We start from the raw sequence: 16,853 nt of genomic DNA on the forward strand, positions 1-16,853 counted from the left end.
TGTACAGTATTCATTACAGTATATAGTGAAGGCATGTTGTTAGTCAGTGGATATCTATTTTCAGGACACAAACAAAGCCCAGGTTGCATCTTGCTAATCCCACTTCATATACGTAAATGCATCACTAAGATCAGTAGGTCAGTAAGTTATTCACTTGTTACATAGTGAGAAATACATGTGTAATTGAATAGAATATACAAGTGTTGTTATATTAGAATTCAGCCTGTGACATTACTAAGACTGTGCCTGCCTGCCTCAGTTTACAAAGACAGAACACAATCTAATGACACGTTGGTCTTTACACATAGCTCTCTCTCTCTCTCTCTCTCTCTCTCTCTCTCTCTCTCTCTCTCTCTCTCACTCTCTCTCCTTATGTACCTCTCACATGGACTCAAACTCGTCAATGCGCTGTTTGGTGTTGCCTTGGCGGATCTGGCGCAGGGTCTTGTATTTGTCGCGACCTGCCTTCACGTTCTCGGCGTGGATTAGGTCGTTGGCCGTCTTCTTGCTCTCGTCCCGGGTGCTGGCGAGCTCCGAGCTCAGGGCCTGTGGGAGCAGACAGACGGACGGACGAACGCACAGACAGAGAAAGGCAGGCACCGTCACGTATCCGTCAGAATCTAACAAGTACACAAGACTACTTCCTCCGTACGACCTCCTTGCTTCAAAAAGTACATTCAGTTCCACATATGAAGTGAACTGCTTCAAATAAAGCCTGTGACTGTGGGACAGTGACGTCAGCAAGAATGTGGATCCCACAGATCCAGCAGCCTCTGACCTTCAGGCTCTTCTGTAGCCTCTCGTTCTTCTGGGCCTCCGTCACCCGCTCCTCCTCGCTGCGGTCTCGCAGCGTCCCCGGCGCGGTGAGCTCGGCGCTGGCCTCGGCGCTGCTCTCGTCCGTCTCGTCGTGCTCGTCCACGTGGGAGTCCTGGATGTGGACGCCGATCACTTTAGTCTTCAGCTCCTCTTTGGTCCGCTCCAGATCTACCTCCACCATGACCGCCTGCCAACACACACACACACACACCGCTCACAGTGTGGGCACAGGTGCAAACACACACACACACAGGCAATATATCCAGTACCTGCATCCTTGCAAACACACACACAGGCAATATATCCAGTACCTGGATGCATGCACAGACACACACACACACACAGGCAGTAAATACAGCTGGTAATGAATACACACCACAACTGCCAGGTCATTCACACTGCCACTAAGTCGGTGATGTCAGATCACCTGCACTGTTCTCTCCCGTTCTCTCACCCTTTTCTGCCATTTCTTTGCCTCATCCTCCTTCTTCTTCTTGGCATCTTCCAGGCGGGAGATCTTAGAGGTCAGCTCGGCCAGCTCAGTGGCCTACACACACACACACACACACAGGCGCACACACACATATATCCACACAGATACATAAAGGCTTTAGAAAAGCCTGTCATAACTGCATTTGTGCGTGTGCCCGTGCATGCATATTTGTGTGTGCCTGAGTGTGTGCATTCTGAGCATGTCTGCGTGTGCGTGCCCATGTGTGTGTTTGTGTGTGTGTTCACCAAATGACGTCATGTAATGTGAGCGTGTACCAGGTTCTCCTGGTTCTTGACCTGGCTCTCTGACTGCTGCAGTAGGGAAGCCTTGGCGTCCTCTGCGGTCTGTCGGTCCTTCTCCAGCCTCTCAGCCTCCTCCTGGGCAAACGTCCTCTCCCTCTCCAGCTCCAGGGCCCGGCGGGTCTGCTCCTCCAGCTCTGACACACACACACACACACTGACACATGAACACACATCATACAGACAGAGAGATGCCCATGTGTAAGCACACGCACATCCGGTACGTTTATATGAGGACACAATGCAAACTCAGCCAGGTACGTACACAGAAACAAAAACATCCTTGTTTAATACAAACAAAAAAAGCTGATAGAATCATATTTGTGGTCGGACCGTCCTGGGCTCTCTTGGTCTGCTCCTCGATCACTCTCAGTCTCTGCATCAGCTCCATGGTCTCCCTGGCGATCTTCTCTGTCTCCTTCTCAGCATTCTCCCGCTTCTTCTTTTCACTGTCCAGCAGGGCTCTGCCACCAAGCATTACAGTCAGCGCAAACTCCTGACTAGTTCTCTCCTGGTTCAGAGTTTACTGAATTTACGGCGGTACTGAAATTCAACTTTAGATTCAGTTTGATGGCTTTGTTGCGTGTTTTTTTACAGAATGTCTCTAAACTAAGAATAGGCTGGTGTCCAGTGTCTCTATTTTTCTCCTCCTCCCCCACAACCCCAATCTCACCTCTCCATCTGTCTCTTGTTCTTCTCCTCACGGGCCTGGGCCTTCATCTGCTGCACCTCTATAGTGTCGGGCTTCCTCCTCCTCATGTACAGGTCGTGGTTCCCCATACACAGCGCCAGGATGCGCTTGTTGATCCGCAGACGAGGAGCGTAGAACACAAAGTCCTGAGGGACAGAGAACCACGCTCATAAACTTGGCACGGAGTTCTCTTTTTGGAAACATCGAAATGGTAAGCGTCCGTGGTGATACTGAATGTTCTATGGTGAATTTATACAGACGCAGTAGGAGATTATAGATGAATGATTGCTGTAGCAAATTGACAATCAGTAGACACAGATTAGGAGACTGAGCATTTTGTCTCCTAATGTCACATTTTAAATATGCTAAGCTACACTGCCCTTCAACAGATTGTTTGAATACCGGGGCTTTCTTGTCGATGGGCTTAATGACAAACTTCTTGTCGTTGAAGGAGATGTTCCGGATCTCACTCCAAGGGAAGCCTATCTTGGGGGTCATCCTGGAGAAGAACGAGGTTGACAGGGGTTAGAAACATGTGGTCATGTTTTGAGCTAGACTGTGTCAGTGGCACTCCATTCAGTACTTGTCGGTCTTCTCGTAGATGTTGAGCCCCAGGGCGTCCACTCCCAGCCACAGCTCCGAGCCTTTCTTGTTCTTGATGCTGAAATAGTTCACCCCGTACATCTCCAGGTCCTGAGCTATCTTCAGGTACTCCACCATGGCGTCCTCCCTGGAACAAAAACACAAGGCAGGGAGACTGAGTCGCCGCCAAGAGACGGCACGCTACCGTGTGTGTGTGTGTGTGTTGCTGACCTACCTCAGCACTCCCTTGTGCTCCTGGTGCCACACCTGGATCCTCTCCTCCCATTCTTCCTTGTTCAGCTTGTGCTGCTCCAGAACTCTGGTTTTGTCACAGAAAAATCGATGTCATGCATTATATATTAAACACGCAAAAGTATCCCCTCCAGTGTAACCCTACCCCCCCTCCCTACACACACACACCTTTGTGGCAGCAGCTTGTCTCGGGTGAGGTATCCAGAGACGTGGTAGTCCTTCCGGTAGTCTCCATGCTTGGTCTGGACGGCGTAGGAGGCCAGCAGCACTGCCGTCTCAGGGGGGCAGTAGATGTCGTCGTTCAGGATGCCCTCCTTCACCTGGGACAGCAGGGGAAGTGGCTTCAAAGACTGTGTGTATGTGTGTGTGTGTGTGTGTGTGAGAGAGAGAGAGAGAGAGAGACAGAGAGAGAGAGAGAGAGAGAGAGAGAGAGAGAGAGAGAGAGAGAGAGAGAGAGAGAGAGAGAGAGAGAGAGAGAGAGAGAGAGAGAGAGAGAGACTGTGTGTGTGCGTGTGTGTGTGTGTCTGGTTTGACCTGAAGGAAGAAGAGTCGTTGCGTGGCCTCCTGGATTAGCTCTTCTGCAACATCCTCAGGGTAAAACTTGGCTCTGAACTTGATCAGAAGAGGGCTCTCTCTCCTCACGTCCTGGGCCGTAACCTGGCAACCACCAGCAGAACCACAGGGGCAGAGACACTTAGCCGTACGAGCTACCATTACTATCATGGTCAACCATTCAATGGTACAGGTCCATTGCTTCAATGTGGTTTATAATCAAGATAAGTAAATCAAGTAAGACCAAAGGACTTCTCCATGACATGTGTTTCAGTGATGTTTCAGAACATATTATGAACATGAATGGGACTGTATCCCCCTGTGCTGTATTCACCCTCTTGTTGAGTTTGAGCCAGGTGGAGAAGCCTTTACTGTCCTGGTACTGTAGGCCAAAGAACCAGGTCTCCCTCAGCCCGATAGTCTTCACAATCTAGTCCACATCAAGGACAGCAACAGCAACATAAGGGGTCAACCTCTCTATGTCAAATCATCAGGCTTTACTGGCATGAAAGAACATGAGGATGACTCTGTCCCACGCCATCTATCTGTCTTTCTATGGGTCTTTCAGGTCTCCCTCACCTGGTCAAAGAGCTGCTTTCCGGTGGTGCTGGGTAGGATAGCAAACTCGAGCTCAGCATCCATGGTGGTGATTCGAACATTAAGCTGTAGGAGGAAACACTGGACATGAACACATGTCCCGGGACACAGAATCGGCACTCTCCAAGCTAGTCACAAACACACAGTCTGCTTGAAGTTGAGCCCAAAGAAAGCATCCTGATACAACATGAATATATGGTTTTATTGGAGGTAAAAGGCCAATAAATACAACATGTTTCTTACATTTTTTTGTTCAATCATCTGGATCATCCAATCACAAGAGGTTGGAGGGGACTACAATCAAAACACGAAGCGACCGGTAAGGTGATTAGGTAAGATAAACTCGGAACAGGGGATCCTATTCTCAACAAAAGAACACGACAGTCTGACCAGAATGCTATCAGGATTGTTTGAAAAACCCGTATTCACCATCCTTTACAGTAGGCCTTCGATGAGCCACCCAGCCAGCACCTGTGAAAGGTTTGTCTAAGGCCTATATGGATGATGACTATGCAGCCTTTCTCACCAACAGGGATATACATGTTATGAAACTGCACAGATCAGGCAAAGCCAGGGAATGTAGGCCTTGACTTTCTGAGAAGTGGTAGAGGCTATGTACTGTATTGTAAATGTATAAACAATGTGTTACAAAACATGCCAAAACAGACTTCATTTTATATAAAGAACAATGGTTTTGTTCAGCTAGACTGGATGTGCAGGTTCATACTGTAGTCATGAACATAGTGAGGATATACAACCATCACACAACAGTATTCTCAATGTCGCATAAAACCCAACCTAGGCTCCTTTTATGGCACTTTTATTGCATTAATTCTTGTCAATGTATCAATCTGTCTATGTCTAACTATAATGGAGGCTGCATACAATGTTACAATCCAAACCTTTGTAGTCATGCAGTCTGAAGATGGCAGATCTATGTTAAATCCAAAATGATTTATTACTGCAAAGTCAAATCAACCAACATCGTACTACTGTAAGGAGTCTTGCTCCAAAAATCCTAAAGGTTGGGTGACTATGTACAAATCCAAGACCAGTTAGCAAAGAAAGCTGTTTAACGTAGCCATACCCTACAGTTTACAGTCCCAGTTCTAGCCACAAACTACTATTTAAACCAGATTAAAGTGTTAAAATAATCAATACTCACAGTCGACATTTGTTTGTATTTTATTGGTTATTTCTTCTACAGAGGTCCGCAATAGCCTTCTCTCCACCGAGTCATATGAAAGTGCTTGTGATATTTACTGGGATTAGTGAGAATTATAACGAACCATTGTATTATTCGCAGAGCTCTCTCTTTCTCTCTCTGAGCTAATCCCGAGGCAGCTCCGGAATCTACCGCTGATTAGGCCTCACACTTGACATTAAATCCTTGCTGCAAGAAGTATGCTAAACAATCTAAAACTGTTTCTGTTTTTTTTTGTATTGTAGCCTGTATCGCTTCATTCACAGTGTCAGGTGAATATTGATAAACCATTTAGGTAGCCTAATGGCTCAGCTCAGTGATCAATAAGACTTCCTTTGGATCCTTAAAAAAAAAATATATATATATATATATATATATATCCTGGAGTCTTACAATACTGCTTTTAGAGTTTGTTAGCTTGATTCTGAATTTTAGACTGGTCTGAACCCAAATTTAGAGGACAGGCGAGGGGAGAAAATGATGCCGCCGACCAACCTAAGGCATGTAATCTTCCGGGGATAAACAAAGTCATGGTTGTACTTGCTTGTAGTCCAAACTTTTTTTTTTTACATTTAGATTTTATTTATAGGGATAAAACATCGGGTTGTAAGTGTAAGCCTAACGTATTATCTACAGTCAGTTGATTACAGTACACGTAGCCACAGCTTCTCCCTGCGCGTGCGTGCTGTGTGTCATGGTATTGTGTTTTATTAGACTACTCTGGCCTTTCGACTACAGCTAATAATTTGTCTATTGTTGTAAAAAAAAACATGGCGGACGAACAAGAAATAATGTGCAAACTAGAAAATATCTTGGAAATACGGTAAGAAACATTCATTTATAAAAAACATCTGTTTGGTAGCTGGATGCTTTAGTTGCGGTAGGTAGCTTTCGAAAAGAGCAAGTGGCTAGTTTAGCCAGCTAGTTTGCAGCAGGCACTGCCAGACCGCATTAAGGTTAGCTTCTTGGCTTTGTTATTGAGCTAGCTGGCTATGTGGCGAGATAGCCGCAGGGCTAGAAGCGGGGTCGCTGTTCTATTGTCTCAAAAGACCTGGCAAATTAGCTTGCTATTCAGCCAGCCATACGATGTTCTTTGTGCATATAACTCTAAGCAGCAGGCATGAATTAGCTGTGCATAATCGCCTATACAGATGTTTTCATCAGCTAATGCCAGATGTCTGTGCCTTGACAGACAAGCTGGTTAGCCAGCCAGCTAGTTGTATGATATTGGCAGGTTAATATCTGGACAACGTTGCCGAATGTGGGTTAAACACGCAGAATGAAGGGCTGTGATTCATACTTTCAATGGTTTATAAATAAAGCAGCATCTGCTGCCACACACACAGCTGTGCAATGTCTTCACTTGCCGTGGAAAAATAGAAACATTCAAACCTAATGTGACCATAATATACTCGTAGGTTAATTGTATGTAAAGCTAAATCAAGACAAACGAAATCAATTTTTCAACTTTCAGAGATATGTATATATACATATATATAAATGTGTGACTCCATTTCCAACCCCCCTCTGGTCTCCAGGAACAAGACCCTCCAGATGCAGAAAATCAAGTCTCGTCTGAAGAGTGAGTTTGAGTCTTTGGAATCGGAGGAGAAACATCTGAAGGAGTACAAGCAGGAGATGGACCTCCTGCTGCAGGAGAAGATGGCCCACGTGGAGGAGCTACGACTCATACACGCTGACATCAATGTGGTATGTGCTGGCTCCTTGTTCTGCTCAGTCAGGGTTTGTTGTGTAGCCCTCCAAGGATCTCCAACTGCCGTCTGTCATTCCTGTTTAAAATGTAGAATGTGGGTGCTGTGGAGCGGGGAGGTGGGATTCCCCTCTGTTACTTCAGTGTTACACTTCTATCTGTACAGCTTTTTATCATTCAGTAACCTCCCTCGCCAGATGGAGAGCACCATCAAGCAGTCAGAGAATGACCTCAACAAGCTTCTGGAGACTACACGGCGGCTGCATGACGAATACAAGCCCCTGAAGGAGCACGTGGACGCCCTGAGGATGACCCTGGGTCTGCACCGACTGCCCAACCTCAACGAGGAGGAGGAGAAACTCTCACTGGAGTCAGTACACACGCACATGACACGGCTCGCCTGTATACACGTGAACCCATGTCTTTTTTTTTACACACACAGTGAATACAAATGTACAGAAGTACTGCATCTGAAGTAACCTCAGGGGGTTTTGACCATTTGCTAGATTCTTTGCCTGTATTGCAGTTATGAACCTCATAACTATGATGTGCATATCTATTCTCTTTCATCTCGTTCAGTTACTATAAGAAGCAGGGCCAACCTGGTCTCTCTGTCCCTGGTTTCATTAGTTACTTTGAGAAGCAGAAGGCTGAGTGGCAGAAGGAGCCTCACGAACCTGCCATCCCAGAGTCCCTTGCAGCGGCGGCGGCTGCAGCCCAACAACTCCAGGTCTCTAGGAAACAAGACGCCCGCCAGACGGCCACCTTCAGACAACAGCCACCCCCCATGAAGGTACGTCTGCAGGCACACGCTCACGACACACCTACTTCAGAGAGTTACCTTTCCATGAAGGTGGTGTTTTAACTTCTCCCCATCCACGATGATACAGACATACATTCTTATATGTTCAGGCAGGTTGAACAATGCACACCCGGTAACCCTTCACAACCAGTGTAACCAATGCAACTGGTTCTGGAATTAAGTGTTTCTGTTCCCTCTCTCTCTGCCCGTCTTCAGGCGTGCCTGTCCTGCCATCAGCAGATTCACCGCAACGCTCCCATCTGCCCCCTGTGCAAGGCCAAGAGCCGCTCCCGCAACCCCAAGAAGCCCAAGAGGAAGCCTGATGAGTAGACCCCAGCCCTAGTCGTGGAGGATGTCCCTGAGTACAACGCACTGTGCTCAGCCTGGTCTCAATGCTGTAAACATGCACCCTCTTCCAGCCACTTTCAACTGAGGTAATCTTATGAGGTGGTAGTCAAATAGTCTAACCACATTTAGTAAAAATTAAAGAAAAAAAACAAAGATCAAAGTAAGGCTGGAGAGATTGCATTTTATAAGTGTCTGAACAGGCCCTTGTGTATGTGTTGCGCTTCACCCTGTATGTTTCGAATGTGGACTTGGTATGAGTGAAATGGTCCTAGGTCCTTAATGATCCATCCACACTGCAGGGCAGCCAAGTCTTGTGTTCATGTTATTCCCCTCCTTGTTTTGACCAGTGCTTCAGTGTGTTGAAATGTCATTGTCAGAATCCTAGTAGACTCATTAGCCATCCCCAATAATGTAAATGCAATAATAGAAACAAGACAAAAAATATTAAAAAAAATAAACCTATGAAATAAAATGTTGAATATTAAAATAATATTGTTGTTGTTTTACCTGCCTTAGAAAGTTGCCTTGTACTGTATTTTTCTTTGTATTTAAATTGCAATGCATGCAAATATTTTCCATGGTTGAAACATGAAGACTGTTTTGCGATAATATAAAAGGTGGGTTTATGCTCAAATCCACAACTTTGTTTGTGTGTACTGGGAACATGACAAATGACCAACTAAAGAAGAAATTAGGCGTGTTTGGTTTTAATAGTGTTGTATGTGAATCTTTAATACAAAAATAAATAACTGTTTTTTTTTTTACTACATTGGGAATGTTGTTTTTTTAGTATATTTACACAGTTGGAGGGTCTAATTGTTCCTGTGGTTTTGCCAGGGTAACCCCTGATGGCAATAAGCCCCTCTCCTTGGCTTGCAGTTCCTCCCAGATTGTTTGGGGTGCGTCAGAGAGCTTTGGCAGATTCCGTAGGAGCTCTCCCAAGAGGCACACAGTGTCCTGAAACACAGGAAACATCTGGACTTAACATCCATGTATAAGAGGGTTATTTCAAAGGAAAAGTGTATTTAAATGTGTTGAAGGCTTACTCTGTTGCAGAGGTGAGTCTGGATTCTGTCCTCGAGTGTGAGAGAATACAGTAGAGTCCTCTTTCTCTGTATGAACGTGTCTAGTGCCAGACTAGCCTGCTGCTCCACACACTCACCACATACTGAGGGGTCGTGTATCTCTATGTCTGCTGCCTGTTTAACAAAAGCGCACATACAAGAATACATTAGTGTCCATGTTTGTTTTGACTCAATACAGAGCAGTAATGACCCTATTAGAAACTTGAGTGTGAACCATCTGAGGGTTAATGTTCACCCGTCCCTTTCTTACCTGTCTCATTTCTTCAGTAAAGCTCTTCAGTTTGAGCATTGAGATGAGCTGCAGCGGGACTGGTCGGGCGACAGGGTCGAACAGAGGGAGTTGGGAGTTCACATCTCTCCTCTTCTTTCCTACTGTAAGCTCTGGAAGGCAAGTCTCCTCTCTCTCCAGCCTCGGCTCTCTATGTCTAGTATCACTTCTGTCACTCCGGCTCTTTTTCCTCTTCGGGTGTCCCGAGGAAGCTGTGTGCTTGTGCCTGTGGACCACCGAGACCATTCTGCAGCAATAGGTTTTCAGAGCCTTGCTCTCCCTTACTGGCTCTGAACCGTCACCTGATAAACGGAATGGGAAGATGGCTTTAGCTCAATGAGGTCTACTACATTACTTTGACATGTTATTCATTTAGAAGAACCTTTCATCCAAAATCGACGTTCAAAAAGTGCTTATAGAAAGTATAGCAGAAAATTATAGATCTAAAGTGCATTGTTTTAGCTGGTCAGTGTCAAGGAACTGTCTATACTTTATTTACCAGCCAAACACTACGGCTGCTAATAGTTAGAGCTAGAGATACTAGTAGCAAACCCTTCGTGTTGTTTGATATCTTTTATTTATCGTCCTATCTTAATGTCTTTCAATAAGACACCTGCTGACAACCAGTCACCACAATGTGCCGTTTATTTTTTTACTTAAATATTGTGCTAAAATGAGCTTACAAAGTTCGCATACTTGCTATCATGCAACTGTGTAGCAACAGCGTTACTGTCTGTGTTGCTAGTATTAACAACGTCGATGACAACTTTAGCTAGTGCTAGCTAGCTAGCTAACACGATGGCTAACCTGACCAGTAGAGTAAGCATACCAACATTAATTAAATTAGGAGTAGACTAATATCAAAACAAACCTTGGACGTGCATCGTTGTATGAGTTAGGTGATTCAAGATAACTATTAACTCGTGTGAAAAGCATTAATAACCAGAGCCCGTCTATTAGACATTCTCTGTAATAACTTTAGCTAACGTGCCAGCCTACGAACGTACCATGTCCAGTGATTTAAGGCAAACAATTAAATACCACCACCTAGCGAGTGGAAGGCTAAATATGTGAATATGGAATGGCAGGCGTAATCTTGTGTTCATTTGAAAAAGTAAAATAAATGTATGCTGCTCAAATCAGTGTTTCTGAAGATTTTTTATTGGCCTACTAAATAAATAATAATGATCAAACCACCTATTTATTTCTGTGGTCCTGGGGAGGAATTTTATTGTGCCTCGAGTTCAGTTACCCTAAATTCCAGGAATGTGGAACCTCATGGCATCTGAGTAAAGAATGCAATGTGGCAGTCCCTTACACCTACAATGGGATACAGGGCAAAGGATACAGCATTGTGGGGGAGAACAGCTGATTTTCTGCCTTTGAGACAGCTGTAGCAGCCAGCCTGTAAGATGGCTGCCCAGTGTGAACTGGACAGTCAGGGTGATGACATGCCTTTAATACGAAACATGTAGACTAATGATAATAACTTTCAACTTAGTTGAAACAACTAGGAATCCAGAATATGGATCAGTTGAGGAATATAGGAGGATACTATACCATCCAGTTACTATTCTTAAGGACACAGGAGAATAAATCACTACCCACCTATCAGGCACCAACTAGACAGAGTGTCACAAGTCTATCACCTTTCTAATTATAGCCCCCTAGCCTCCCTCAACCCTCCAAGAATGGAAGTTTGGCCAGGTCCATCTGTGGCCTAAAATTAGCACCCCCCCCCCCACCACCACCACCACCAAGGCCCCCTGTCCCTCTCTGCTCTGCTGTGTCAGACAGTGGCACACACACAAACACTGAGTACAGAATTTCAGTCTTACAGCGACATACACACTCCTCACAATCTCTGCCATTCCTTCACGTGACTGACCAGTTATGAATGTGTTTACTACAAGCATACTGTTCAACAAATTTAGCAAAACATCACCAGTTGCTGACCCATAAAGTGAGGTAAGTGGAAAATCTTGTTAATCTTCCTTGCTGTGTGTCTCTGTCTTTGTCTCAGTGTTGGTGGCTACAGTTAAACGTCTTTAGATTTAAATACAGCATTATGTGACCATGGACAATTTTAAAGATATAGTCTATTATCTTTCACCTCACATGCTTGATTTCCCTATATTTGGTATTATATAGGCTGTACTCGGTTTGACCAGTTGTCACAAAATGAAAGACCACAGACATGATGCATTGCTGTGCAGAGCAGTAAACATTTCAATATGTTCTGCTTTTTGAATCATCTCAGTATGTGTGCAATGATAGTATTTAGCATGTATGCCAGTCAAACTGAACCACGCACTATCTCATCTCGTCACGCATGTAAGGCATGTGGCATATCATCATGGATAGCATAAATCCCAACCTTACCTGCCAACCTGTTCTCATTTATGTTTTCTGGCTCGAACCGAAGGTGGAGGCAGTCTGATTGGACTGTACCAGTTCCCTATCTCCAGCATGGTACAGGAGGAGATCCCAGTCAACATGAGTTTGATGGACATCTCCAAGATCTTCTCGCTGCTCCAGCCCAAGGAGGGCGACGAGGAGGAGAGGGAGCAGTGCCAATCCCTCAACCAGGCGGTCAGCGCCGATGACGTGGCCCAGCTGTCTGAGCTCCTCTCCCAGGATAGCTACCGCAGGTGCATCAACTCCCGCAGTGGCTGGGGGGTTCCAGTCACCCCCCTGCGCACGGCTGCCGCGCACGGACACCTGCGCTCTCTGGAGCTCCTATTGGAGCACGGGGCGGAGGTAAGATAAAGGATTGGCTGGCTGCGTGAGCTTGCTGATGTTGTCTGTTGATTGGAGAATGTGGATTTATGTAGCCAGAGGTTGGGACAATTTGAAATGAGATAGTGCAACCTACAACCTCGATTTGTAATCAGCCCGGTTAAGATTACCCCACCGAGCTAAAGATGGATGCTTTGTCTCGCCTTATCTGTGTTTGTCTCAGCTTATCTGTATCTCTGTGTGTGTCTAAATGTGTCTGAGTCGATCTGTATGTGTGTGTTTATGTACTCAAAGGTGGACAGCCTGGACGTAAAGGCCCAGACCCCTCTCTTCACAGCTGTCAGTGGTAAACACCTGGACTGTGTGGTAGCGCTGCTGAAAGCAGGCGCCGACCCTAACGGCAGCCAGTACAACAACTGCTCCCCGGTGCTGACCGCCGCCCGCGAGGGGGACGTGGACATCCTCCGGGAGCTCCTCCTGTTCGGCGCCGAGGTGGATGTCCGGCCCAAAATCCCCGAGTGGGCTACCAACGCTACGGCGTGCCGAGGACCCCTGTACATCTCGGCCGTGTACGGCCACCTGGACTGCTTCAAGCTGCTGCTCCTCCATGGAGCCAACCCCAACTACAACTGCACCGAGGAGAAGATGCTGGCTAGGGTCAAGCAGCCCAAGACGGTGCTGGAGATGTGCCTGCGCTACGGTTGCGGCCTGGAATACACACAGATGCTGATTGACTTTGGGGCGGACATGTACCTTCCCACTCTGATCGTAGACAAGACCACCATGCAGAACGAAGCGCTGGTGCTACTGCTGAAGGAGAGAGGTGAGGCCTGCTTTGACGTTGGAGGCATACCGAGAGGACTGCCCATCTCTCATCAGTTCTCCTCCTGCCTGAAGAGGTCTCCTTATGGTGGATGTGGGAGGAACTGCAAAACCCTGCACCCACAAACACACCCACACAGAGACTGATATTTAATATTACACAGATGCACGTGAATAGATTGTATTGTTATGGGTATGACTGTGAATATTAAGTACAGCATATAATCCAAGACAATAAATGCTTAGTCCTAATAGTATTTTGGAGGCTACAGCCAAGGAACATATTTGGACATTAATATTGGTGCATACTATTCCATGTAAGTAGATGTCAACACAACGTTTTAGCAATTTAAATAAATCATACAAATAAATCTCTCCTTTTCCTTTCCAGTTTGTCCTAAAACCCTGATGTCCCAGACGAGACTGGCCATCCGAAGATTCCTTCCCATGGTCAACAAAGCAGCTGCTATCGACAGCATGGACATTCCTCATATCTTGAGGAACTACCTCAAACATGTCACCTGACCTCTAGTCTCTGTCTAGTAATGATATTCAGATATGTACTGCAATTGTCACAAAAAGCTGAAATAGCCTCCTACTCTCCAACCCCTTTATCTTTTTATAAATTGCACATTTATAGCTGTATTGGTTCCGACATTTTGACTGGGTCATTTCCTTTATAATGGTGCAAAGATTAAAGAAATGTACCCTTACTGAGGAGGATTGTGACATGCTAAATCAGGAGGAGAATCCGAAGGAACAGAGGATAGAAGACTTGAACTAATGTGTGCCTAACCTTGTAGTAAAACATCTTATTTTGTACAGAATTCAGATGTTACAAGTGACATTTTTAAATGTGTCTTTATTGAAGATTATGGTTGAGTGTGTTTGTCATTAGATGTAGGTGTTTCTTAAAATGCACAAGTATATTAAATATAAAACAGTTCATAGATACACTCTCTTTCTTTCTATTCAGCACTGTCCTCTATTACAGAAGGACTGAGTTGGAGTTAAAATACCACTCAATAATTCTTGGTGTGCAAGCTTTGCAAACAATGGTTAATCTGAAATACTCCCCTTTATTATACAGATATACGCTGTCTCCATCTGCAATGCCATGAGCCACCACTAGATGGAAGCCTAGCACTGCACATTCTTTGGGCTTAATGTTTACACCCGTGTGATCATGCCAACATTCCCCACAGTAGGTACTTTATCACTCATCACTGTAATGGCTTGGCTATTACAATCAGGATGTGCGTTTACCTCAACTGGGGTGTGATTTTACCTCAACAGTCTCAAGCAGGTTGCCAATAGGTGGTACTGATTATACCAATCTGCAGACAAAAGGTTTAACCTGTCTGGCAACCACCAGGTACAATATCTTGATTGAACTCACTCTCTTAAACCAGTTTTGAAAAACAGAACAATGGATGTAATTGATACAATGAGAGACTGAATGCATAAAAACAGCTTTCGCAGCAAAAAAGCTGTGAGCTGTTCAAACATGGGTGGAAAACGAGAACTCTGAAAGAGATCTCGATGAGGTTGCACTCCAATCCAGGTCCTATCATTTTACAGTGCATACCTTTCTACAGTGCTCGTTTTCCCTCTTTCTGTCTCTCTCTCCCCCCTCCCCCTTAATTTCTTTATTTCCCTCTCTCCCATGTCTGTGTGTGTCTTAGATCTCCCTGACTTGAAACAGACTCGCCGCCGTGGATATGAAAACATGATGTACTAACGGATAAATACACTTTAATATGGCTAGCTGGGGATCCATGTACATCCGACTCATCAGTTATTCATTATAGCCACTTGGAGAACACAGTTTGTTTGCTTGTATCGAACAGCGTGTTGCACCATGCTGGTGTTTTGGGGTACATTACATTTCAACGAGTTACAACGTTTTAATCCAGAGAATTACTTTTGTCTCATGTATAACTGACACCATCGGCCCTGTTTGAATTTGACAGAAGCGGCCTACCCCCCCCCATGTCAGACCAGATATTTCTTAAAGGAAGGAAAGCTGAAGTAGAGAATCTGAAAGTAGTCCCACTCCCCCTTGCAGCTGTGAGGGAACATTAAAACAAAGGATATACACAAAAACACAGGATATGATGTCACAAAACAGGAAGTCCTGTATGTCCCAGCTGACATCACAACACTGCCTGGGACACAGTTCAGTAGATAGAGGATTTTTATTTCCAAACAAAAGTACAGTTATAATAGATAAGAATAATTATAATTTTACATCAAATAACAACATATTCCCAGTGCTTCTGATTACATTTACATACAAACATATTACTGTTTCAACAGTACGTACAATTCCATGCCCGCATTCACAGTTTCTGGATTTGAATAGGCATTTTTCTTTACTTTTATGACCAAAAATAAATAAAACAATTGACCCAAAGGCCAACAATAATACAAAAAAAATGACACTACTGTCCGTATACTATTGATGTTTCAAAGAGACAGGTAAAATAGTGAGACGTTGCTCTGTGGTGTCACGACTAGAACCCCCCCCACCCCTGCCCCCCAGATAAATGGTTAAACACAATGGAACTAAATAACCATCCAAAAGACGGGCCTCTTTCTGGACTGATTTTTTGACATGGAATCCACTTCAAATGTTTTGGGTGAATCCACTGTACCCTAGCTGTTTGAATAAACAAAGGAGAAACGCTTTAACAACTAAGGAAGAAGACTATGTTTTCTAACCTTATCACTTAATATATTGTCTAAATAATGTCATACTGGATATGTGTCACTGTTTACAAGAGCTAAATGCTGTGCTATTACTTACTGTAGACACTGATCTGATCCCAGAATATGTCCAGCAAATTGCTCAGCGTGGAGGTGGACACTGGCACTATGTGCAGGTGGATACTGGTGAAGGTGATCCCTAGGTGCAAAAGACTGAAAGAAAAAGGCTTCACATTCTCAAACAGCCTGGACAACACACTTTAGCGTTTCCTTGGTTTGACAACCACTTACACCATGAAGCAGAGTTAACAATGTGACAGTAGTATAGAAGTTGAGGGGTTTGTTGTGAGTTAAATTAGGGGTACTAAATACACACAAAAGTGTACATCAAAACAGATAAGGGTTATGTCTTATAATGTAGCCTAATACACACATGATAATATCAGCATAATGTACAGAATACTGAATCTCATAAATACTGTCGCTAATTGGGAAAATAAATAAACAGTTCCAAACCATTGCAAGATAAATAATCTGTTACTGTGTGATAATGTGCTTTACTGATACGATACTGTAAAGGACTGATTGAGATTATGTCCAATTTATATATAGCTCCCTCTAAGAGCTTTTCTCATTAGCTTAGTTCTTCTGCTGCGACAATAAATCTTTGCAAACACGTACAGTAGCCTACACCACCACCCTCAGTTGTTTGCCTGCCTGTTGCCATAGAAAAATGACCCGTTTTACCTCGAATATGTAGGAGGAGTGGCACTTTCCACAAATAACCAGAAGTAAACATATGGCAAAGTGGGCTGTTGTTTCATTAAAAGCACAGTTATGGCAATTTTTCTCAACCACAAATCAGCTATCCATACGTTGATAT

At 44.6% G+C, this 16,853-nt stretch overlaps 3 protein-coding genes and 1 long non-coding RNA gene across 6 annotated transcripts; 2 read left to right on the forward strand and 2 right to left on the reverse strand.

Annotated features, from left to right (window-relative positions):
* Nucleotides 1-381: 381 nt before the first annotated feature.
* LOC136953944 (moesin-like) lies at nt 382-5,465 on the reverse strand. 2 transcript variants are annotated; one of them, XM_067247425.1, is made up of 14 exons: nt 5,448-5,465; nt 4,265-4,348; nt 4,020-4,115; nt 3,668-3,790; nt 3,302-3,453; nt 3,117-3,200; nt 2,883-3,029; nt 2,702-2,798; nt 2,282-2,445; nt 1,942-2,072; nt 1,585-1,745; nt 1,271-1,363; nt 779-1,003; nt 382-546 (listed from the first exon to the last, which is right to left on the reverse strand). In XM_067247425.1, exons 1-14 carry the CDS (start codon nt 5,454-5,456, stop codon nt 382-384), a joined length of 1,731 nt encoding a protein of 576 aa, XP_067103526.1. In that variant the 5' UTR covers nt 5,457-5,465. The 2 variants fall into 2 exon arrangements, with proteins under 2 accessions (XP_067103526.1, XP_067103525.1); XM_067247424.1 differs by lacking the exon at nt 5,448-5,465 and adding an exon at nt 4,526-4,570.
* A 718-nt stretch (nt 5,466-6,183) lies between these two features.
* zc4h2 (zinc finger, C4H2 domain containing) lies at nt 6,184-9,115 on the forward strand. Of its 2 annotated transcripts, none has more exons than XM_067248277.1 (5): nt 6,184-6,309; nt 7,025-7,196; nt 7,395-7,567; nt 7,828-7,990; nt 8,216-9,115. In XM_067248277.1, the coding sequence occupies exons 1-5, from the start codon at nt 6,257-6,259 to the stop codon at nt 8,327-8,329; spliced, it is 675 nt and encodes a 224-aa protein (XP_067104378.1). In that variant the 5' UTR covers nt 6,184-6,256; the 3' UTR covers nt 8,330-9,115. The 2 variants fall into 2 exon arrangements, with proteins under 2 accessions (XP_067104378.1, XP_067104377.1); XM_067248276.1 differs by having other exon boundaries at nt 7,777-7,990; nt 8,216-9,109.
* On the reverse strand, nt 9,045-10,690 carry LOC136954640 (uncharacterized). The gene is made up of 4 exons (XR_010878119.1): nt 10,572-10,690; nt 9,683-10,002; nt 9,394-9,546; nt 9,045-9,304 (listed from the first exon to the last, which is right to left on the reverse strand). It is a non-coding gene; the product is annotated as an uncharacterized lncRNA (long non-coding RNA).
* An 810-nt stretch (nt 10,691-11,500) lies between these two features.
* Nucleotides 11,501-14,207, forward strand: LOC136954637 (ankyrin repeat and SOCS box protein 12-like). The gene is made up of 4 exons (XM_067248275.1): nt 11,501-11,668; nt 12,126-12,460; nt 12,734-13,262; nt 13,653-14,207. Exons 2-4 carry the CDS (start codon nt 12,170-12,172, stop codon nt 13,784-13,786), a joined length of 954 nt encoding a protein of 317 aa, XP_067104376.1. The 5' UTR covers nt 11,501-11,668; nt 12,126-12,169; the 3' UTR covers nt 13,787-14,207.
* The last annotated feature ends 2,646 nt before the right edge of the window (nt 14,208-16,853 follow it).

The sequence above is a fragment of the Osmerus mordax genome, chromosome 12 (genome assembly GCF_038355195.1).
Source record: "Osmerus mordax isolate fOsmMor3 chromosome 12, fOsmMor3.pri, whole genome shotgun sequence".
In the NCBI taxonomy this organism is placed as follows: Eukaryota; Metazoa; Chordata; class Actinopteri; order Osmeriformes; family Osmeridae; genus Osmerus; species Osmerus mordax.

Bases quoted from the DNA above. Each gene is read 5' to 3' on its own strand.
- zc4h2 (XM_067248276.1), top strand. From the start codon at position 6,257: ATGGCGGACGAACAAGAAATAATGTGCAAACTAGAAAATATCTTGGAA. The intron at 6,310-7,024 runs GTAAGAAACATT...TCTGGTCTCCAG, and splicing joins GAAAATATCTTGGAAATACG to GAACAAGACCCTCCAGATGC. The intron at 7,568-7,776 runs GTCAGTACACAC...CATCTCGTTCAG, and splicing joins GAGGAGAAACTCTCACTGGA to TTACTATAAGAAGCAGGGCC.
- LOC136953944 (XM_067247424.1), bottom strand. From the start codon at position 4,552: ATGATCCAGATGATTGAACAAAAAAAT. The intron at 3,791-4,019 runs GTGAATACAGCA...GGTGGTTGCCAG, and splicing joins GGCTCAAACTCAACAAGAGG to GTTACGGCCCAGGACGTGAG. The intron at 547-778 runs GTCAGAGGCTGC...CTGCTCCCACAG, and splicing joins GGCTACAGAAGAGCCTGAAG to GCCCTGAGCTCGGAGCTCGC.
- LOC136954637 (XM_067248275.1), top strand. From the start codon at position 12,170: ATGGTACAGGAGGAGATCCCAGTCAACATGAGTTTGATGGACATCTCC. The intron at 12,461-12,733 runs GTAAGATAAAGG...ATGTACTCAAAG, and splicing joins TATTGGAGCACGGGGCGGAG to GTGGACAGCCTGGACGTAAA. The intron at 13,263-13,652 runs GTGAGGCCTGCT...TTTCCTTTCCAG, and splicing joins GCTACTGCTGAAGGAGAGAG to TTTGTCCTAAAACCCTGATG.